The following is a 22,881-nucleotide window of genomic DNA, read 5'->3' as shown; positions in this document are numbered from 1 at the left end:
ACTTCAACTCCCAGCCTGGTCAGTGGTTGTGAATGATGGGAGTTGTTATTCAACCACGTCTAGTGGGGCACAGATTCACCACCCCTGCTGTAGCTCAACACTGGCATTGAAAGTGAAATAAGCAGTGTCTTGCCCTAACCTGAAATATGTAAGAAGAAAGCTGAAATGGTTTTTGAACTACCCACCCTCTGCAAATCACTTTGGAGGAATGAAGGTGAAGCCACCTCCACAAATCCAGTCTGAATCGGTGACGGTCCTCTCCATTCAACCCTAACCCTAACCCCACCCAGATCTTGTCTGCTGAGCTGAAGACTGGATCTACTTCATATTCTTTCCCTTCCAGGTGCCCCAGACATTTCAGGGTGGGCTTGCCACGCAGATTCAGAACAACTGTTAACAGCTCTTGTTTCTCCATACATAACATATTCTGCCATATGAATTGTCTAGTTTGCTCTATTGGGAACATGGGATCTTTCCGTACGTAAAAAAAATCTGAAATCAAATCAGTATACTAAGGTCTTTCTGTCTCCATTCCAAAACAGAGGGATAACAACTGGGAAAGGGCTATTGCCTTTAGGCATCACATCATGGGCGTAGCCAGGATTTATTTCAGGGAGGCAGACTTTATGTTGCGGGGGGGGGGGGGAACCAAGTTATCTGCAACACAATTGTTTTTATTTATTTATTTATTTACTTACTTTGGGTGCGACAGCTGCCCCCCCCCCCCCAGCTCCCTGGCTACAGCCATGCCTCACACCTGGGCTTTCCAGAAGTATATGGTTGGACATAGTTGGAAATAGAATGCTGGACTGTGTAGACAGTTGGTCTGATCCAAGAGGGTTGTTATAGTCTTACGTTCTTCAGGCTATGATTCTAAGCAAGCATATGAAAGAAAACATCATTGAAATTGTAAGCTTGCTTACCTAGTAAATATGCTTAGAATTGGAGTGTCAGTCATCACCGTCAAGGTATTCTTAGCCATCATTGAACGTTAGAGATGGAAACCCTGATTCAGTAGGTCTTTTGAATGAATAGTTACATCTGTCATTTATAATTTTAGGAAAAGCTAAGACACTCAAGGCAACAAACCAAACATTTATCAACTTTGCCTTATGAAAACTTTCTGTTATTTCTGTGTTGGTATGAGGATTGCTGCAAATAGATACGGATCTATGGAACTTAGGAGAGCCATAAGATCCATTTTCATTTTTCTGCATACATTGTGTCATGTTTTTGTTTTGCATTTCTTACAGAACCTCCACTTAATGAAGAGTTACAATCAACATCCTCTGTTTCCAGTCCTACACAAACAGGCCCTGTAATGTATATGCCCTCGGCAGCAGGCGATTCTGTTCCCGTTAGCCCTTCTAGTCCACAAGCCCCAGACCTTAGCAATGTACGTAGAAATTTTGAAAGTTCTTCACTTTGTAGGTTTTTACTGCAGACTTCTCTAAATATGAATGCCTTCTAGAAGAAGAAGCTGCCCCCTCGGTCTCAATTACATTGCGTTAAGGAAATGGTGCCTATATTTCCCCCATAAAATTTACTTTGAATTTGTGGGGGTTGGCAGAGCCCTGGGATGCAAAACAGGTTTCCATCTGTGAGCTGAGATTTTGAAGGAACATAGTGGCATGGGTTTAAATCACAACTGCCACTTTCAAACTGGATTAGACAAGCTGAGCTGCTTTAAATTTACTTGGAAGTCATTTTCAAGCTGCCATATGGAGCAGCCCAAGGCTTTTCTGTGAAATTTAATACTGTTGTAATGCTCCCTGCTTAGAATTTGTCCCATTTGGAAAGTACTCTTTCTTCATCTGAAAATGACTGCTTCTAGAACACCTATTCAAATCATTAAAATGTTTGCATGGTTTTGCTTTTCTCCTCTTGAATAAAGTGCTCCAAGCATAAAAGGGAAAGTTCAATCTCTTGTTGTGGGTGCTGAGCTCTCTTGTATAGGTCTCATCTGAATTGCTTACCTTGTGAATAGTGGCAGCTGCTCCTAACTAAATGTTTGGGAATACAGCCTTGGAGCTTGTGTACTATGATATGTTTGAAGAATTTAACCTGGGGTAGTTGCCCTCTGTTTTCATGTTAAGCTAAAATTAAGCTGTAGTTATCCCTTGGGAGAGTCTTGCATATTTCTAGTGAATCATATCAAGTCACTGTTTAGAAGTAGACATCCTGCTGTCTAGTGGCAAGCTCACACTCTCACCTTTTGGCGAGCAAATTGTAATGTCTCCTTCCAAGTCCACCTGCTTTTGTCATACTGAAGCACCCTTTGTCTGTTGTTACTTCAGCCTGCTCAGCTGTGTATGTAGGCTGCAAGCCGAGTGAATGATGTTTTAATTATGCCTATTACGTATGACTGATTAAAGCTAAATAAATTGCTCATCCCACATATTCTGTGTTATGTCTTTGTCTTTGACTGTAGGTATGGAATAAACCAGGAACTCTGCCAACTAGCCCCACTTCTACTACAGTAAGTATCTACTCTAACTGGGGAGAGAGAGCATTACACAACCTGTGCTGGTTGAATGAAAATTGTCATTGTAAGAGGCTCCCAAGAGTCCCCTCTTCCTTAATTCAAGCCTCATCTGTTTTACATTTTGAAACAGTTGTTATGTATGCCACAGTCCTGTATGTTTGCAGATCAGTAGCTCCCAGCCAACATGGCTTGTTATACCTCCACTGTTGGGAGACAGTATGCTTCCGAATACCAGTTGCTGGGAATTGCAGATAGGCAGAGTACTGTTGTGCTCATATCCGGCTTGCAGGCTTCCCCCAGGCATCTGGTTGTCCACTGTGAGAGCAGGATGTTGTGCCAAATGGACCATTGACCTGATCCAGCAGGCTCTTCCAATGTCCTTACGGTCAGAGTATGGCGTTGGGCACATAATTTAGATACCCTAAAAGTTTCTAGTCCTTATGATTATGAATATGCACGTAAACATGTCCTAGCAACTCAAGTACATAATTCCTGACAAAGCACTCGGCTATTAAACATTTTATCCTGAAGATACTCTCCTTTTCTTTTGTCCATGGTTCTTTAGCAAAGCAATCTTGAATGGCTGCATATGTAAAAAACAAAGCTGAGTGGCTTCTGATAATTTGGAAGTTCTCTGTCCCAGTTGTGCATAAATACTAAAGAACTCTCATTTTTCTCATTGTTGTGATGGGTCCATTAACCATAGTTGTTTATGACAGGGAAGGATGGGAAGCCCCCAATAAGAGTGATGCAATCAAACATTTCAAAAAAAGTTTTTAGATGCTTTCAATTCTGTACTTGTAAGCTGCCTTAAGCATTTTTCTACAGAAAGGTAGGGTGTAAATATTTTAATAAATGAAAACATTAAAAAATATTTATCAGTTTAGGTCAAGGAAGAATGGAACACATGGTTCATATGGGGCTGTAAATATGTAGGAAAACTGAAACAAAGAATTTGGGTTATGGGAATAAGAGTAAGAAGCTGCACTGAGTGAAAATATTCAGCACTATGATCACTATGAACCACTTCCCAACCACCTCTGTTTTCTGAAGCATGGACTGACTTCACATTTTTAATACTTTTTTTCTTTTAAACTCGAAGCATAGAATTTTAGGATTCTGAAGAAGCAACAAGGTTTTGCACTAGAAATATGTATTCTGCTATGGGATTATGTTGGCTGTGCTGGTTTCTAAATCTCACTTGAGAGAGCATGAAGAACTTGTGAGCTGAGTGAGAAGAATATGAGATTGTCTCTGGGATCAAGATATGGTTGTGCATTTCTGAGACGCTAAAGAACGAAAACTTGTGATTTATGTTCCCAGTTGACCTAGCTGAAGCTAACAACTTAGTTATCTGGAGGTTTTTCCCTCGAAAGCCATCTGCAGTAGTGCAAGACAGAATGTTACAATCCTAGGAGGAATCTGTAACTGCACACTATATGAGTTCCTCTCATGTTGTGACCTGTGCTGTTTTTTCTTCCTTCTTCCATTAGATTCTCTGTAGGAATAGCAGTCTTGGAAGCCCATCTAATATATGTGGGTCTCCTCCTGGTGCCATTGGAAAACCCCATAGTTTGGAAAGCATTGGCTTCCCCACAGATTCAGTAACTGCAGCCAGCAGCTACAAGAAGGCACCAGGATTTGAGCGGGAAGACTTGGTTGGAGCAGAGTACCTAAAGAATTTCAAATGCCAGGTAGGTGGGGAGTACAGGGAAAGGGGACCTAAGGGTTTCATATTGGCTTTGGAACCAACTGCCAAAACCACTGCAATATGTTGGTGAAATATCTTGGTACTTCCCTAAGCTACGAAAGTGGCACTAGACAAGCAAGGCACAAGGGCTCCTGGTATTGTGATACATAATCAAGTAATCCGAAGAAAGAATCTGAAGCAAACTTTACATATTTTTTACATACCACAAAATCAGCCACCTGGAACTTTCTATTGGGCTAGTCTAGAGACACATTTCTTGAAACATTTTTTTCCAGGCAAGGACCCGAGTCAGAGTTCCTTGGCATAAAGAAAATTAACATCCTTGCTATCTGTGTTATTGCACTTATCACGGTATATTTTTAGCCTAAAGGGATTATTTTTCTTCCTGAAAAAATATCTGAAGAAGTGTACATGCACACGAAAGCTTATACCCAGAACAAACTTAGTTGGTCTCTAAGGTGCTACTGGACTATTTTTTTATTTATTTCAACTGCGTCAGACCAACATGGCTATCTACCTGAATCCCTGAAAAAAGGCATTTAGAATATAACTGCAATGATACTTAAAATGGACATATCTGAATATTTTCATGAAGATATAAAATAAACTCATGCTTGCAGAGAAGCCACTGGGAATTTAACAGCAACAACAAATTTTATTACAGTCGCAGACCAGCATAACTGGGACTTTAACATTTATTCTGGAGTATTTATGGAGTAGGATTTTTCTTACCAACTTTTCCTTAAATGCCCATTTTTTTCCTTACCAGGCATAGACTAAGAAAACATTCCACACTTTATTTTCATTGTTAATCTCACCACATGAGTCACAGTGGAGTACAAAGATTACAGGGCAATCATATGCATGTTTAAAAATTGGAAAGTTTATTTCATTTATTTCAATTGGATTTACATCCAAGTTATCAGTACCATATGTGCTGGGAAACCCCACTACCACCACCATTTATTGTCTAATACTTTTTTCCTTGTTTAATGGGCTCTGAACATTCTGGGAGCAACCAAATAGAGAAAGTTTTGTTAGAATCCCATAGCCTTCTCAAATGCTTGAAGTCAGCAATTTCACATTTGTATACTCCCCCTCCACTCGTCTTTCTTTTTGTTCTGTTTACTGCAGCAGGCAAAGATAAAATCCCATTCCTTGGAACATAGAACCCAAGAACAGCCTCTGTTACAACCAAAACAGGTATGTTACCCCAAATTGGCCCTAGACTATTCCTGTGTGTTTATGCCATCTCATCCATAGCTTCCAAGCCTACTTGTGGATGCTGGATGATGTATGGGTGGGTAGTGGTATTTTCCTAAGAGTTTTGTTTTTTTTAAATAGTCTCTAACAAATGTATATTCAGGTATGTGCAAATGCTGAGGCTGTGCATGTAGAGGAGCATCCAAATTAGAAATCTAAATATGAATTCAGCTGCAGAGATAATTAAAGAAAGGGTTTAGTACAGCTCATTGAACCTTATTCTGATAAAATTGCACACAATTATGATTATATGATGCCGCTGATAATGTATGAGATGTGTTCTAAAAGACTCAAAGTTGTCCTTCATAACTGTACCATACATTTGTTTTGGCATTGCGTTGTATATGAAAACTACAGTGAACTGCCCTGAATGTATGTTGGTATAGAAGTATGTGGTATAAATTATATATATATATAGAGAGAGAGTTCTCTTTCCCAAGGGAAATGAGGAAGAGAGCCTGTTATGTGCTTTTCAAGGCTCAGATTCTACTCGTGAGTCTTGAAAAGTAGATAGAGCTGGAAGAGAAAGCAGGAAAGGGTGCCATTCTTTCAACTTCCTCCTTGAGAACTATTTACTTTTTGGGGAGGGGGGCAGCAAAAGTTACCACCCTCTCCATCTCATGATGGAAGGGTAAGTAGGACAGGAAGCTTTATAGGCACCAGGGAAAGTCCTCAAGAGTTCTGTTGTGCACATGAGCACCATGTTGGCATCCCTAGAGCTAGGGACTTGCACATACACTTTTTAAATTGCATGCTGAGAATGAATTATCCAGTGTTTAAATATATGTCTTCCTCTTTCAGGATATATTGGGGATTCTTCCTGTTGGCAGCCCACTGACATCTAGCATCTCTTCTAGTATCACTTCTAGTTTGGCAGCAACACCGCCAAGTCCAGCAGGCACAAGCAGTGTCCCTGGCATGAATGCAAATGCCCTTCCATTCTACCCAACCAGTGACACAGTGGAGTCTGTGATAGGTAATACTGCCTATACTCATGGGGACCAGCTCTGAAAGGGAATATAATCAGCCTGGGAAATAGGAGCATGTTGTAGATCTAGATACCTGGGGAGTTTTTGCAGAATCCCATCTTTCTTTTAGAGGCGGCTAATATGACATACACAGTCTTCCATGCATCATAATTTCAGCTCTGAATTATATAAAAATGTGTCAATATGGTGAATTGGATATTATGATTGCTTTGAATTTTTTGTGTAGTGAAATTGATGTCTTGTTTGCTATCCTTCATCTTACTTTATGCTTGCTAAATTTACAGATCACAAATTTGGCCCAAAGTGCTACTGTATTGGGCCAGTCCAGGACTCTATTTAATTCATGTGACAGGTGTAATTTATGGTTGAGCAACTATTTTCATAAATTTTACAAGGATGAAACTCGGATCTGTACACATCAAGCAGAAGTCCATAGCCAGTCTGTGCCTTAGGTGAAGATTTAAAAGGACCTTGTTTATACTTCCCTTCCAGGGTGTGGTATGTCACCGTATTTTAATCTCCTGATTTCCCAAGGAGATTAATAGCACATATTGTGCAGAGCAGGCATTTCCCTTTTTATTTTCTCCTCAGGCACAACTTTATTTACTATTTTTTATTATTTCTAAACAGGGGATATATCGTGTTGCTTCATGTTGGCCTCTCATTGTCCAGATATCTTATTATGATTGCTAATGGTTTATGTTCTATAACAGTTCTGTGCCACTACCCTCCCAGAAGGAGCACCATTGCTGCTTACTGGGATGGTGCAGGGGCAGCGTGGAGGCAGGATCAGGGCTCGGATTGGCTCTGCCAGTTCACCCTTCCAACCCCAACCTCACTGCTACCCTGCCCATCCCAGAAGGCAACACTGACGTTGCTCCCAGAAGGGCAGCAGAGTGACCCCGCCCCAGCCACTTCTGCCTGGAATGATAAAAAACCAAGAGAGAATTCCTGGCTTTGAAATGAAAAGTTTGCAGTAGTGTGGTGGAGGACAGGAAGGGCAACTTCTTTAGCCCCAAACAGGCTCTTGTTATACATTTTAATAGGCATCCTGTGGGGAATTGCAGTCTTTTTTGTGAAAGGCTCGAAAAGCAACCTTTTGGAAAAACGCCAAACCACAATACAGGCTTTGGAGGAAAAAGGGGCTGGGGAGCAACCATTTCAATACAGAAAACTGTTTTATGGTCCACATTTCTGAAGTAACATGAATATAACACATGCCATACTTTACTTTGAGAGACAACATTAATGGGGCATATTTGCTGGACATATTAAATTGGCTAGAAATGACACTTGGGAAGAACCTGTGGAGGCTTGCTTCATCTCATCCCAACTGGCAATGCCCATGCTATGTATCACTGATCCATTGTTGGGACACTGCTGGCTATAGCCTGCTTCCTAGGGTATTCTAATCCATCCCCTTTCCCCGATGCCCCTCACCTGACTGCTGCACTCGACCCCCTTCTTTCCACTGCCATACCTGCACCTCATTCCTACTGCCCATCTCCTCCTCCACTGAATTGCAACCCAAGTCACTGCTCCATTGTGGAATTCCTAAAAGAGGGAAATTCCAATCACCATGCATCATGGATACCCAGGTTACTAGGTGACTGGGATGGGCACCCTTCATTCAAGCTGTCCTTGGATGTATTTCTTCCCAAAGTCAAGCTGTACAGCAGGTGTCACTGGATGATCTGTTTTGCATTGCTGTTTATTTCTGGTGTCAATCTGTGGGAAAGAACCTGATGCTGAAAGCTTTTAGGGCTCAAAAACAATAGAAAGTGATATGAAAAGCTGCCTTGTTTAGACAACTGTTGACTAATGGCAGTATTGTACAGTGGGGAGCAGGGCCCTATAGATCCTCCTGTCCAGAGCAGTGTCATCTCTGCATGTAGGCTCTTTGGGCTTCCCTATCCCTTGAAGTTGTTGGTCCTTTTTGTATTATATAATTGGTGCCTCTGTCTGGCAGAGTCTGCCTTGGATGACCTGGACCTGAACGAATTCGGAGTGGCTGCCCTGGAGAAGACATTTGACAGCAGCTCGGTGCCCCACACGAGTGGCATCATGATAGGTACATGAAAGCAACAGAGCTTTCTTTGATCTTCTGCCAAGCAGGGTTCGCCCCATCAGCTGGCTGAAGCAGCCTAACAAGCTCTCAAAACCAGTCCTAACATTATATGTTGGTTTGCAGCCAATGGGAGACCTTGGAGCAAAAGGGCTCTCATTGACTAGCAGATTGGAAATTTATTCCACTGGTTTCAGATGTCCCAGTTATGTTTATGAAATTGACATGGCTTATTTGACACACTAAACATGTTTATGAAATTATGACATGAACATTTCACGGAGGGGGGCGGGAAGTCATTTTAAAATAATGAGAAACAAATTGGATTGTTTTCACTGTTCTGCTGTCACAGGACCATGGCAAGACATTATCGCCACACATTGACAAACTACCGCATATGTATCTCATCATTTGTATGTGGTCATTTCAAACCAGCGTCCATTTTGTGTGTGTGTCTGGTTGTTCAGGTGAAAATAGTCCTTACAACCTTGGTCCCCTATTGTAAGAATCCCATAATGCATTTACACAGGTTGTTGTTTTTTTGTGAACTAAGCCACATGCAAATTGGTCGGTGCGTGACTCGCTATTTCCGCTCATGCTGTCTGAACTCTGCCTCTGAATGGCATAGCCATCAGCTTAAACCTGATCCTCCATGGTGCCAGATGTTGTATGTTGCAGACCATTGCAGAATGCTCTGCAATGGCCTTCCATCAATACACAATTCTATTTCACCACATCCTGCCCTCAATATTGGTTCAGATTTGAGCAGTAGCACAAATCAGAATGATTTTCCACATACCCAAGTGATCAAGTCTGCTTTCACAAAAACCAAAGAGGTAGAATTCAGCATGAGACAATTCTGCACTGGTATTGTGCCTATGCTTATTCTGGCTAAAACAATTTGGAAGTGTTTACGGTGCAGACATCACAATTCAAGATAGGAGTCCAAATAGGGTCCAAATAATGCTTTTCATGCAACATAGACACAGTGTTGGTTCCCGTGAAGATAACTGCCCTTTTAATGATGGTTGCAAAGACTGCGCTCCTCAGATTATCAGTAAACTGATTGAGGACTCTAGTTTTGTGGGCAGCAACTTGTATCACAGTCCTCCTGAGTCGACTTAGAATAACACCTTGGTTACGTCTATTGTAACTCTGTCTAGGTTAGAAGGAGGATGGAGAGTTCTATGGAATGTAAGAGTCCCTCCCCTGGCCATCCTAGAAGCACGCTAATTTCTGAATCTAATTTCTGAACAGGTGCTGCTGTGCATTTTCAAGCTTTATAAACATGAGGGGTAAAAACTTGAGTTTTCAAAGAATGAAACCTGAGATTCCTATTATTCTGACAACATTAGCAAATCCCATGCTACTGAGTTGGATTCCTCTGAGCTCCTCTGTTGTTCAAATTGGGAGGTGATTTCCCCCATTCTCTTTCCTGTAGATCTAGCAGAAATAATTATGGTGTTGAAATTTAATGATCTGATCTTCTCAGACATCTTTTTACTGAAGAGTATAGTTTTTTACAGGTGTATTAAAAATGAAGGTTGTAATTTACCCCATTGAATTTGTGGCTTCTCCCTTGAATATTGAGAAACGGCCCCATTTGCTGTTGCTTAAGTGATATTAAGAACATAACTTTCATCCCTAATATTGGGGTGGGGGAGGGATTTGAACTTACAGAAATATTTTTGGCAGGATATGTAATGTGATGGGGAAATATATTTTTAACTAGTACAATAGCCCTTGGAAATGTAGTTGCTTAATTCATGTGATATGATGGGCACATGCTTTTTTGTTCCTGTGAAAAGAGTCTTAAAGATGCCCATTATCACCATTGCTGGCCACTTCTTTGTTTTAGAGAAATGCAGCCTCTTGCACTAATAAACAGTGGAGATAGTGCAAAAGCAATTTAGTTTAAACATGCATAATATGAATTAGTGTATTGTCATTGTGGAGAGACAGATGAAAAAAGCTGCCTAAATGTCTCTCTTGACAGTCCCTTAAACTCTTAAATGACCCCCTTGTATGCTGGAGTACAGCTGACACTGTCCATACGTCCTATTTTGCACAGTTAACACCCAAGAAAGTTGCTACTGTACCTTCCTCGGCCAGAGGAAAAGTTCTCATAATGCTCTTTCTGAAGGTAAAGAGGGATGGAAAGTGGAGAAAAAACCCGGACTCCCCCGTCCTTTACTGGTGCAGAGAGTGAAGCAAACACCTGCTGTTCAAATTCCTGTGCTGTGCTTCCACTCATAACTCATGGCTTCTACATTCCCATCCTTTCTGTGTGTTCTTTGTCCAGGTGGGAGTTTGCTGCAAAGTTCTGCTCCTGTAAATATCCCTGGGTCCCTTGGAAGTTCTGCCTCCTTTCACTCTGCCTCTCCTTCTCCACCGGTCAGCTTATCATCGCATTTCCTCCATCAGCCCCAGGGACACTTAAGCCAATCAGAAAACACATTCCTGGGGACATCAGCTTCTCATGGATCATTAGGTAAATGCCCAGTGCGTATGTGAGAGTGTGCATGTGAACATGTACATACTTGTCTATACCATGTAAGTATTTTCCTTTTATCTTAGCTTTCATTTAGATGTCCTCATTTTGTGTTGCCACCTAACATATCTTGTGCCCAATGCCTATCAGAAGAGAAAGAATTCACTAAGCCTAAGGACATCTCAGAAAGAATTTCCCCGCACAAAATAACCAAACAACAGATGAGTTAAAATAGTTTGGGATACCCATACAACAAAGAGCAAATGTAGCAAAACACATTAGGAAAAGTTAAGCAAATTCCAAATGTGTAAGGATGACCCAAGAGTTAAATTCACAGAAGGTAGACTTTCTGCAGCTAAGAGAAGGAGGCAAATAGTCTCAACAGTAGCTCAGTAGATGGATGAGCATCTATTAACCACAGCAGTAGCGTCTCATCCACAGAGTTGCTGCTGTTTACCAGGAGAGGGAAGGGTAGAGGTGAAGTGGTGAAGTCAGGGCTGTGTGAACACACCAGCAGGCGCACTGGTTTGGCCCAACCAATTTGTCTGCACAAATCTTACTACCACCTCACTTCTCCTGGCAAACAGCACTGACTCTGCTGCTCAGAGGCTGCCGTGGCTCCATCCCACTGGGCAAGACACTCCTGCATTATAAAAAAAGGTTCAAATATGTGATACCATTAGCAACGAGCTTCTGATGCACTTGGAATAGTTGACTTTTTCAGGTTTAGAGCTCTTAGTCATACCTGGTCAGTAATAGCTAACAGACATGAGCTCTGAAAATCAGATACTTGCAAGCCTACCAGAAGCTAAATATTTTATCTCTTCCTAAACAGTTTCCAAAATACTCCTGGGGTTGTATCCAAAACATTTTCACTTGTACAATGCGACTTCTCCCCACCCCCCTTTGTTCCCTAAATCTGTTCTAGGGGTTTCCTCAACCCTCCAGAGTAGATTTAGGGAGCAGAGAGACAGGGGACGTCTCATTGTGTAAGCAGAAATCCTTGCACTGATTGAATGTGTTGGTTGGATGTCAGTCACCCTTGACATTCAAAGTATAGAAAGGGCTCAGTGTTCCATGTGTAACAGACCTAACTTGAATGATGCTCCTTTAAATTATGAAAGCTGTGCAGTGATGGGAGTACCTTTGAGTTTGCTTAGAGTTCCTTCCATTACCATTACACAGCCCCACAACTGGATCTCTCACTGCAAAGATTAATCAGACTGGGTTCCAGGAATACTTTCCATTTTCAAGACAATCCACCCCGTACTGTCTGTTTAAAGGAACATTTGGCCTGCTTTAGAACCAGGGGTGGTGTGTTCCATTTCACCGTTTGAGGTGAAATGGGAAGTATCTCTTTGCCCTGCTGCTGCTCTGACCACTACCACCTTTAGCAGAAAAGTGGCACCACCGTTGGCGCTGATTTGGGGCAAGATCATGCCCCTTTCAGTGTTGATTGCACAGAGGCAACAGGGCAGACAGGGCACTCGTGGGCATGCCACCTAGGGGGACTTCTGCCACCTGAAGCAACAGCCTCACCTTGACTGGTTGAGCTCTGTTGAGGACAATTACATCAATTTTTGCCATGGTAATAGGAAGGCAAGAGGAGAAGCATTCCTTTATTGTTACTTAGAATCTTCCTGGGCTGGATTCTGGCATCAAAATCAGGTTCAAAGGTTAACCATTGGCTCCAGTTAAGAAGACATGATTATACAAATGAATCTTTACAGCCTGGGGGGTAGCTATAGTATCTACAAATGGAAGCACCTCAGAAAATTCAACACTTGGCATTTGCTGAATGTCCTATGGACGGTACAGTATAGAAGTGTGCCTGTCTCTGGTAAAGAGGCTTAAAGTCTAGGCAGGACACACAGGAGAGAAGTAGAGAGAGGAGGTAATTGACAAAACAGTGTGCAGGAAGTATGTGGGAAGAATTAAGAACTAGGTACTTGTTTTTATGTGTTTAATCACGTTTTGTCTATCATCTGTATAACCACCCGCTTGGTGCATTATATTGCAAGTGGTAAACGTGTACATGTTTGATTTTATTTACCCTGCCCTTCAACTACTATCAAGAGTAGTTTACAAAGAATTAAAATTATACTAATTTTACAATAAGCATCTTGTGCATGTGTAGACTCAATTCAGATCGTGGCCTAATTGTAAGCCAAACCACGGGCATCTGCATTATTGACGCTCATTAGGCTGGCTATCAGTTGAAAATGTGTTTTCAATAAGCAGTTTTGCTATATATTTTTTACTTGTGTAATAAAATGTATTCCTGCATAAAAATAGCATGCATACATAGAAAACAGTAACACAATAGCAAGCCAGGGTCTTTAAATAAAGCAAAACATATGACATTTTAAGAAGCAGAGCTAGCTTTTATAAGTGATAGAGTATTTTTATTGTTTATATCATCTTCTGCAGTAGCATGTGCCCTTGACCTGGTTCCTCTGCTGTGACCTAATTTATAACACGGCTATGACTGGAATCAGGATGAGCTCACACTAGCCATGCTGCTTAATAAATCAGTGTGGTGAGCAGTGCCTTAGTTCCACAGGAAAAACTAAACTGTGATAGGTAATTCAGTGTGAAGAAGAAAGCTTTAATAAAAAAACCTAGAATAGTATTGCATATATTTTTCTACTGCAGCTTATTCTACCAGAGCATATTTTTGAGGGGCATACACTTTATTTTATCTATTTAACAAAATTGGCATGCCATTTGATTGCAGTAAGCCCTCTAAGTGGTTTACAAGAATACATAATTTGTTATGACAGAATAAGAGCAGCAGTAGTGGTGTGTCGGGTGGGGTGGTGCTGCAAGGGCACACTTCTGGCACCAGTGTTGCTGCCTGCGAGGGGCTGGGATAGGTTGAGGCTGTGCAAGCACACCAGCAGGAGCATTCGACTGGCTCTGCCAGTGCTGCCACACAGGCTGACTTCAGCCCTATCCAAAAGGAGCAGCTCCACAGCTCCACCCCATCACATAGAGCACTACTGGAGAGCACTCTCTGTTGCTCCACAGACTCTGTGGATCTATTTGCAACCTACCCTTTGTATGTCTGAGCTCTGGCAGAAAACAGCAGCAGAAGAAACTGTATCCAATTTATTCCCACTTGGTTTGGAATGGCAAGCCATTTCGCATTATTTGGAGCAGAAAAAGCAGTTTTGCCTTCAGGTGTAGACTCAGCTGGGAACCTCAGCCAATCCCTGCCCCTGGTGTTATACAGGTGTTTTTGCAAGCACATGTTCATTGCACAGTACATTTTTAAGCACTCTCATAAAAATGTAAGCTGTGCAGTGAGCTTTATTTCCCTTAGTATTAAACACTGCCTTATTCTAAAAAATAAATAAAACAAAATCTGAGGGCCAGTTGTTCTGATGTGAAGTGAGCTGGTTCCTCAGATGAACTTCTGAGTAAGATCAGCAAAGGCACAGATTTGGACACTAAAAATGGCTTAGTGCTGGTTTGTACTGAAGAACTTCACGTGGTTAATAGATCTTAAGTATTGCAATTGTAGATTCTTATACTAAAGTATTCAAATCACATATGGGTTTGGTTTGTTAAAACGGTTCTAATTCTGATCAAAACAAAATGGTGTAATATTAGAGACAAATCTGAGTGCCTTTCAAAAGTAGAAGTGTGAATTGCAACAATGTTTGGGATAAGATCTAATTAGATTGATTAATGAAGTTACAAGATTAATGGCTAAGGGCTTTTTAAAAACAATCCACACACAGGTTTTGCTGTTTAACCAGGCCTCTGCTTATACTGGCAGTTGCTAGCATATCTGTTTTAGTTGCGCTGTGGCCAATGTCTCACGTGGAGATCTTCCCTGTGTGGTGCATCTAAGCCTGTATCTCTCTGCACAGCAGTTATAGGTTAGATGCAGTACAGAGTGCTCAGGAGCACTCTTGGAACCAGCATGCCATGTGTCATATTTTTTAAATGTAGAGAATATTTACCGTGTTGCCATTTCTTCTGTGTAAGCCGGAGTGACAAACAGGTACTGCAGGTACATGAATGTCCCTCCCTAGAATCCCCAAATGAATCAATGCCCTGTGAAATATTGAACCATTTCATTCCCTTTCCAAAACAGTGCCGGGCAAGGAAAGGGGTAATCCAGGGATATATGTGACAATAACATTTCCCCCCTTCCTGTCTGCATGAAACAGGTTTAAACGGGATGAACAGCAGCATATGGGAGCACTTTGCTTCTGGAAGTTTTTCACCCAGTACCTCGCCTGCATTTCTGTCGGGTCCAGGTGCTGCTGAGCTGGCCAGGCTGCGGCAGGAATTGGATGAAGCTAACAGCACAATAAAGCAGTGGGAAGAATCTTGGAAACAAGCCAAACAGGTAGTGTCCGCTGGGAGGGGTGAGTGAGAGTGGTTTGCCAGGATACTAATGGGCAAAAGCATCCACCTAACAGCTGAATAAATAGTTTGAGGGTCCAAAAATAATATACAAAGTCAGATTTGGTGTGTGTTATACTGCAACATAGTTCCTTCACAGCAGACACAGGGGTTTTGTTTGTTTTTCTTTTTTAGCTCTTATCAATGGAGAAAGAAACCAATTGATACCTTAGATATGCTGAGGAGTAGGTTGCAAATTGTAATAGGATTTGAAAATGTTCATGCCAAGGTTGCTAGTGTTCCTCTAGGAGTATTGGCTTTTTTCCAGTTGTATTTGAACACACCTTTCCAATTCTCCCAATCTTTTTGATTTATGTATCCCCTGAAAATTGATATGCTCCTCACCTTTTTGTAGTAATGCTCTAATTATTTTGAGGTTTAGTAGCTGTGCACTGAAAGAATGGTAAGCCCCTCCTTCTGCATTCAAGATGCTTTGCAAATGTTCTCCCTCTGGGGATGTACGTTTCCACCCTGCTCTGGCCAGGTTGGCTAACAAGACTAGGGTGGGTGTGAATATACGCTTTTTGCTAAACTGTTCCCATAACTAGATTGAGACAGATGGGTTGCATTTAGTAAATTGTTCCCTGAGCTGGTGTTAGGTGCTGGAGTCAGGCATAGGTCAGCAATAAAACAATAAAGCACCCGATGCCAGTGAAGTTAATTCTTTATTCAAAGAAACAAAACAGCTCAGTCCTAGTGATCACAGCAACCCTTCCCAGTAGGTCTTGCCCTAATGAGGCAGTTGTGAGGACTGAAGGTCCCTGCCTTCCCTCTGCTCTCTAAGGCTCCTCCTCCGGTTCCTTCCCCAGCAGCCTAAGGCTCTTCCACCTTGTATCTCATTGCCTTGCGCTCTTCATTTCTCTGTGTGGTCTGGGAGACCATCAGGGATGGGAGCTGGTTGCAGTAGGAGAGGAAGACTCCCTGGCTTCTGCAGCCTGCCCCTACTCTGCCTCTTGACCCCACTCTGCTTCTGCCTCTGCTTCTGGAGTGCTCTCTGCCACAGCCTCTTCCTGCTCACTAAACCCTGTGGCCTCTTCAGCTTCCAACACCACCTCCTCCTCCCAGTTTGCTCCTGCTTCTCTCTCTGACCATACATTGTTGTCCCACCACCAATCCCCTGGCTGTGAGCTTTCTTGCCCTGGGGGTTCCTTTGGGGGTTTCCCAGCTGCTGCCACCCACCACTCTTCAGTATTCAGCCAGTCCATAACAGCTGGGCAGGCAGGATGCTCCACTTTAAGGCACTTTGTTTTTCCCCCCTGTTCTCATGGCAAAGCCATGTAGCTAAAATAACCTATAGAGGAGTTATGGTAAAATGTGGATGCCTGGGCTAGAAAACCTTTGTGTCACTTCTGTATGTGCAGATTGAAAGGATCTCATTAACTCAGGGGTGTGTTCCCAAAAATCTGTCTGGGCAATTATTGTGCCGCAAGGAAAGAATGGAAAGAACAGCCCAGAGCTGGAGAAGGCTGCCTTTCAGGCTTCGGGGGAACAATTTACTAAAATAATCTATATAAGTACACAACTACTACTACTTTATTTTAACTGCTTTATTATGCTTACAGTAATAAAATACCAATTCCTCCCCCATCACCACCAAAATAGATACATGGTGCTTTCTTGCCATGTGAATATATTTTTGAGAAGATAAACACTCTAGGATCCAATGTGTGTGCACACCTTTTGCCAGTACTGTGCCCACAATGTTTGCTTGGGAAATTTGCCACATTTTGTCTCACACTGATTTCAGGAGTTTGTATAGAGACAAGAAATCTGCTCCATATACAAAGCCTTTAAATAGAATGCTGGGGAAACTATTCAAGCTGCGGAGTGAAGCCAAGTGAGGAGAGGAGAGAATTCACTTCACATCCTCCTCTCCCACCCCACCCCCACACTGTTTCCCAAATTACAAATGACTTTTCCTTTGGGATACACAGGCCTGTGATGCTTGGAAAAAGGAAGCTGAGGAAGCGAATGATCGTGCCAACACGGCAACCATCGAATGTGAGCTAGCCCGGGAGCAGAGGGAGGCCTTGGAGCTGCAAGTGAAGAAACTCCAGGAGGAAGTGGAGAGGATCCACACTGGCCAGGACCCCCAGTTCCTGCGTTCGCTCTCTGATGTAGAGACCCTCTCCCTCTCCACACTCTATAATCTCCAAAAACAGCTGCGTGCCAACCTGGAAAGAGTTGATAAGGTAGGTCTGAGTGAGAAGTTTTGTCCCACAATTAACTTAGCTTCCTTTTTGAATCCTTAACAAAAGCAGCAACTGTGAAGTTTGCATTTTTAATCCATGGTACATTTTGAACCCTATAGACTTGGCATCCATGAAATGTCCCATTCTTTCTTGGATGAGGGGGGTGCAGTTTTATACTAGAATGCTCTCAGCTAGCAGGCAAGGCTTATAACATGACAATAGGAAAGGGCATTTCCCTCTGGATGAGAGTATGGTATGTCTGGTACCTGAAAGCAAATCCCACATTGGGCTCCCATGTAATGACTTGGGCCTGTAGAATGTACTGAAATGGCACACACAGACTCCCCATGTTTCCGGGTGGTTGAAGGAAGGTGGAAAGGGATTTTATTTGGTAGTACCTAACTTGACACTGCCTTAAAAACATTTACAGCCCCATAGCATTGATCTTGGGGGTGGGGGGAGAGAGTCAAAATGTCATCTTGTTTTCCCCAAAAAAACCTATACTGCACAAGAGCTGCATATACACATTTCCATGCGAGAGGGGGGTGGGGTGGGTGGGATTGAATTTGCTGCGGGAATGAACACAGACAATTTGGTGGGGGCGGGGTCCTCTTGCCCACACATTCCATAGAGCTGCTTGCTAGGCAAGAGGAGTAACAGCTGTATCCTGTGCATCTTGGGTCCTGGCTGCAGCCGAAGCCACTTCCTTCCTTCAGTGACTTAACAGAGTCAGCAGGCCGGAGGAGTCACTGCCAGGAGTTCGATATATGCCAAGTTCACGAGGCACGGCTGCCATCTCTGTCATTTTGCATGCTGTCTGCCCAAAGGAACTTTCAGAACAGGTGACGGGAAGAGGCGAGAGGGATGTGGGGAGGTAAGCCAGGTCAGGCATAGGAACAGGGAGGCGGCTGCAGAGAGAGAGGCAAAGGACTCCTCTGCCTCTTTTGTACTCCTGTTTCTTCCACCGCCCTCCTGAAAATGTCTGTGGGTTCTCCCTTGCCTACTCCTTGTGAATGTCTCTGACCCTTTAACGGCTGCCTCCTAAGTGTACCAGGGCTCTGTTCTGTTTTGCTGACAACCCCTTTGGTTTTGCCCCCCATTTCTTTCTTTCCAGGCAGTGTTTCAGATGCAGTCGGTGAAATGCCTCAAGTGCCAGGAAGAGAACCGGGTGGTACTCCCGTGCCAACACACTGTGCTGTGTGAAACGTGTGCTGAGGAGGGCGAATGCCCCATCTGCCATCCCAACAGGCCACACACTCTCCAGTCGTGACCCTACTAGGACATTTGGTTTAGCATATCACACATAGAACTTTTTAACTTTATATATATATATATATATAAATATAATATGAATATATATATATGAATATATATATATATATATACATAAAAACAAAAATTAGTTGCAGAGCACTTTTTAATACTTTGCATCTCCCATTTAAAGGTTCCCCCACCCACCCAGTCCTGCTAAGTCTAACTGCTTAGGGACTTTTATGGCTGTTTTTATGTAGATCAAAGGGCAGTTTGCAGAGTTTGTTTCCCCTCTCTCCCCCCCCCCTTTCCTATTTAGGATGTAACCCTTTTTTAGTCTTTTCTGAATAAAGATTTAGAGGGAAGGGGAAGAGGGGCTTGCAAGTGCTTTCCAGGGTGAGGACTGGATCTGTGGGGAGAAGAGACACGGAAATCAAATTTCTGATCATGTCTTTGTCCTCCTTCTCTTGGCTCTTACTTCATCATCATTTTCATCTTTTTAAAGCAGCTGACATGCTCTTAGCCTAACAACAAGAGAATCCCCTTTGCAGTTCTTCCCCGTTGAGAGCTTCAGGCATTCAGAACTTTTGTTGGCCTTCAGTATGGGTGAGGATCTTTGGATATCTGTTTGAAAAGTAAGCATTCGCTTTTTAAAAGTCTTTTTACACACTTGTAGGTTTCTACCAAAGCAACAAAAGGAGCAAAAATTCAAACAAACCAGTGATGGCAGGCCAGTAGTCACAATAGTTTTACTCAAAGGCACTACTTATCAGTGGAACTTCGTAAAGAGGAAAAGTCAGATTTGGTGGTCTGTATTCTCTTGGCAATTAGGATGTGCTTCAGAGCTGTGGGTAATGCAAATGGAAGGCATTCTAGGTGGCAGGTAGAGGTGGAAGTGTGAAATGATGAAGACCCTCTTTGGAAAAGCCTGTGTCTTTTCTGGTTGCTTGCTGGAGGTTAGGGCGGGGGTATTCTTCCTAGGCTTTGTTTTCATTGATAATTAAATGGAGGTAGATGGAACCTTTTAAACTCTTTTAGTCTGCCCAATACAGGCTTGCATAACTTGTGACCCACCAGTTAGGTAGGGTGGCCCTTTGGGACTAAATCAGTTTCCTGTTGTTGTCTGCCTGCCTGGGACTGCAGAAATGGGGTATTGGTCAAGTATCTGGCTAGAGGGTACAATGTTCAGTTGGTCTACATTTGGTCAGCTGATGCCGTGTTACTCACCCTAAACCTAATACTTGGTACTTCCTGATGGGTAGAAACAATATGTCTCTTCCGCTGCTGTTCCCATACCACGAATGGTACTGTTACCAGCGTCGCGGTGTAACATATCCACCCTATAGTTCAGACAAGGGTTGGTTTTTTGCTTTGAGTGTTAAGAAAAAATCATTCAGGTTTTTTAACGGAGCAAGCTCATCTGTTTGCCCTGGACAGCACTTTGTGTTGCTAGCATACAGTAAGTTGTGGTGCACCACCATGAACTTGGGGAATATAGAATGTGATAGAGGAGCGGGGGACATTTTCAGAAGTTAACACTGTGTGTTTCTATCTTGCTGCCAAAAATTTGGAGTTGCATACTGAATTGAAGCATGGATTTCCTTCAGATGTAATTTCTGCAAAGTAATAGCGGAGATATTGTGAGGAAGAAATAATTTTAAATTCACAGCCATGGGACACAAACAGAATTTTGCAAATGTTCAGGGACCCCAATATGAAAATGTTTCCAGTGGCAAGAAATAGATTCACAAAATGCAGAACTGGGAGCAGGCAAACAGAGAATCCAAGATATTGGAATATCCTCTTTTGAAAGATTAGCTAGCTGCTTAGGTGTCAAGTGGAGTTACGTTCCTAATCCGCTTCACATTCTTCTGATTTATAGTGAATGCCACGAGGCCATACTTAAAGCACTGTTTGTAGGCAAGAAAAGATGGGGTTGCCCAGAGTCCACAGTGTTTCACTTCTCAAATACATTCCTTTTCCTTCTGACTAGGGAAACCTTCTTACTCTTCTATCTTACTCCTCACTAGTTTAGGTTTCCGGTGAAACTTGCCTGTCTTCTTTGCAGGAGGATATCGTTGGTTGTGATCTCTGTTTAGCTATAGATGATCTGGGGACACCCAAGGCTTTCTATAGTCTTAGGCTGCATCTGGGATCGGTTGTGTTTGGTCCATTTGAATTGTGTGCAGTCCAATCTTTGTAGCCCAGAGGCTTGGGACTGGTCCCCAACAGATGGGAACATTCATCAGGCATGTATGTGATACACTGTTTGCACAGCCCAGAGAGTAATTCTGGAGTTGGTGGGGGCCTGATCCTCCTGCCCTTCTGCTTTGGCATTAAAAGCACCAAGCCGAAAATGAGAGACGCTCCCATGCAGACGTGCCCTTTCTACTGCTCTGCTCATTCTTACGAAAGATAGTCTAGTTGTTCCTTTGAGTTAGCATCTCTGTTAACTCTGGGTCACCTTAGTGTAGCTGCAAATGCCCTTATTTGTCTGGGTACCTGCAGTAGACAACTTCCATGAAGATGGAGAACATTCTCCCAAAACGACCATAAAGCCTGAGTCTATAAATGCATTCTTCCTTAATATTGGGTGTGCCCTTGCTAGAGAACTACTTAGACCAGAACCATTTGTCATGGACAGCATTGACTACTATTTATATTGCCCATCTCTTACTGGGCACAGAGCATCTAGCCTTGAGGGATACATTTCATAGGTTAGGCTTTTTATACAAATAGACAGAAATCTTTTTGGGTCCCAAGCAACCATCAGCCGGATTATCGGAGCAATCATTAATTTATTTCTTGTGCTTTTGTAGGCCAGAATGAATAAGGTTTCCAAGCTCTGAGCAGAACTTAACTACACCTATTAAAAAAGAAACTTACAGTGCAATCCTAAGCATGTTTACTCAGAGGTAAGCACCATTGAATGCAATGGGCTTTGCCCCCTAGTAAATGTGTTTAGGATTGCAGCCTCCACTAATAATTTCCATTGAGATTAAATTTGCACTCTTCCCAGAGTGCTTTACAAATGGTGTTAACTCACTGATTATGTGTTAACCTTTGATTATGTGTGGTAGGCTTCCAGGAATATATATTGGGGCCTAAATCCAACTGACTTTCATTGAAATTTGTGGTTTGGAATATTTTTTGTGTTAAGCTTGTATCCAGTAAATGTGTCGTCCTGCAGTTCCCGAGTGGTAGAACTCCCACTGCAGTTGGTTTTGACTTGTTCAGACATTGCAACAGCCTGTAGGCAACAAAAGGCAACGGTCCAGTCCAGAAGGACTCTAATCTGTCATTTTGAACTGGGGAGTTTGTTTAACATGTAAAAGTGTAATATTTAGATTTATAATCTCACTCCCTTGCTCACCAGTCTCTGCTTCATTTGCAGTAGTTGACCCACCTTTCCCCAACCTGGAAAAGCACTGGAAACTCTAAGTTATCATTCTTTTTCATAAGGGTAATCCAGCTACTCACTGTCAGGTTTTTCCTCTGGAGTATTTTCATATTTAATGCATCATTAGATTTGCTTCCACAATTCCACCCTCCCATATTTGGGGGGCTAATATGCATTCCCAGATGATCTCAAAGTGCAGCTCTGTTTAGGATTTTTTTTTTAATTAACTTTTATGTTTGGTAAAACTGCTTTTTTTCAATGTGTATATTGTACTAGTATCTGTTGTGTTTTTTTAAAAGAACACCTAATTGGCTTCTTTCTTTTCTTTTTTGTATGGAGAGACGCTGCTGGCTGACTCTTGTGGTTGTGTTCGTTTTTGGTTGTAGCCTTTGAATGTCTGTGCCATGGGGCTTCCCTGGTCTCCAAGGCCAGCAAACATGCCTCAGTCTTAAGGAAAGCTTGTTTGTTTAAAATATGTGAACATTTTTAAAACATACACACACAAATTTAAATTATGGGGGAGTAATAATACTCTGCTGGAAATAAAATGTACTAAACTATTTTGGTAACTAACTTAAAGATCATAGGAAATAAACTCTTTGAATCGGGTCTACA

At 42.3% G+C, this 22,881-nt stretch overlaps 1 protein-coding gene across 3 annotated transcripts in view; it reads left to right on the top strand.

The window, feature by feature from the left end:
* The window catches only part of UNK (unk zinc finger), a 45,681-nt gene extending 22,806 nt beyond the window's left edge, over positions 1-22,875 (top strand). For 2 of the 3 annotated variants that reach the window (XM_083429877.1, XM_083429875.1), the window contains 10 exons: positions 1,254-1,396; positions 2,432-2,479; positions 3,979-4,179; positions 5,331-5,399; positions 6,261-6,435; positions 8,418-8,519; positions 10,816-11,004; positions 15,186-15,367; positions 17,358-17,615; positions 18,730-22,875. In XM_083429877.1, coding sequence (XP_083286003.1) covers positions 1,254-1,396; positions 2,432-2,479; positions 3,979-4,179; positions 5,331-5,399; positions 6,261-6,435; positions 8,418-8,519; positions 10,816-11,004; positions 15,186-15,367; positions 17,358-17,615; positions 18,730-18,885 — 1,523 coding nt within the window. In that variant the 3' untranslated portion in view covers positions 18,886-22,875. The remainder of the gene's footprint in view (positions 1-1,253; positions 1,397-2,431; positions 2,480-3,978; positions 4,180-5,330; positions 5,400-6,260; positions 6,436-8,417; positions 8,520-10,815; positions 11,005-15,185; positions 15,368-17,357; positions 17,616-18,729) is intronic. The other variant, XM_083429876.1, reaches the window with a different exon arrangement.
* The last annotated feature ends 6 nt before the right edge of the window (positions 22,876-22,881 follow it).

Source organism: Podarcis tiliguerta (genome assembly GCF_965153285.1).
Source record: "Podarcis tiliguerta genome assembly, chromosome: 2".
Lineage (NCBI taxonomy): Eukaryota > Metazoa > Chordata > Lepidosauria > Squamata > Lacertidae > Podarcis > Podarcis tiliguerta.
The sequence above is the reverse complement of the archived record's forward strand: the minus strand, read 5'-3'. Positions and strand labels throughout refer to the sequence as shown.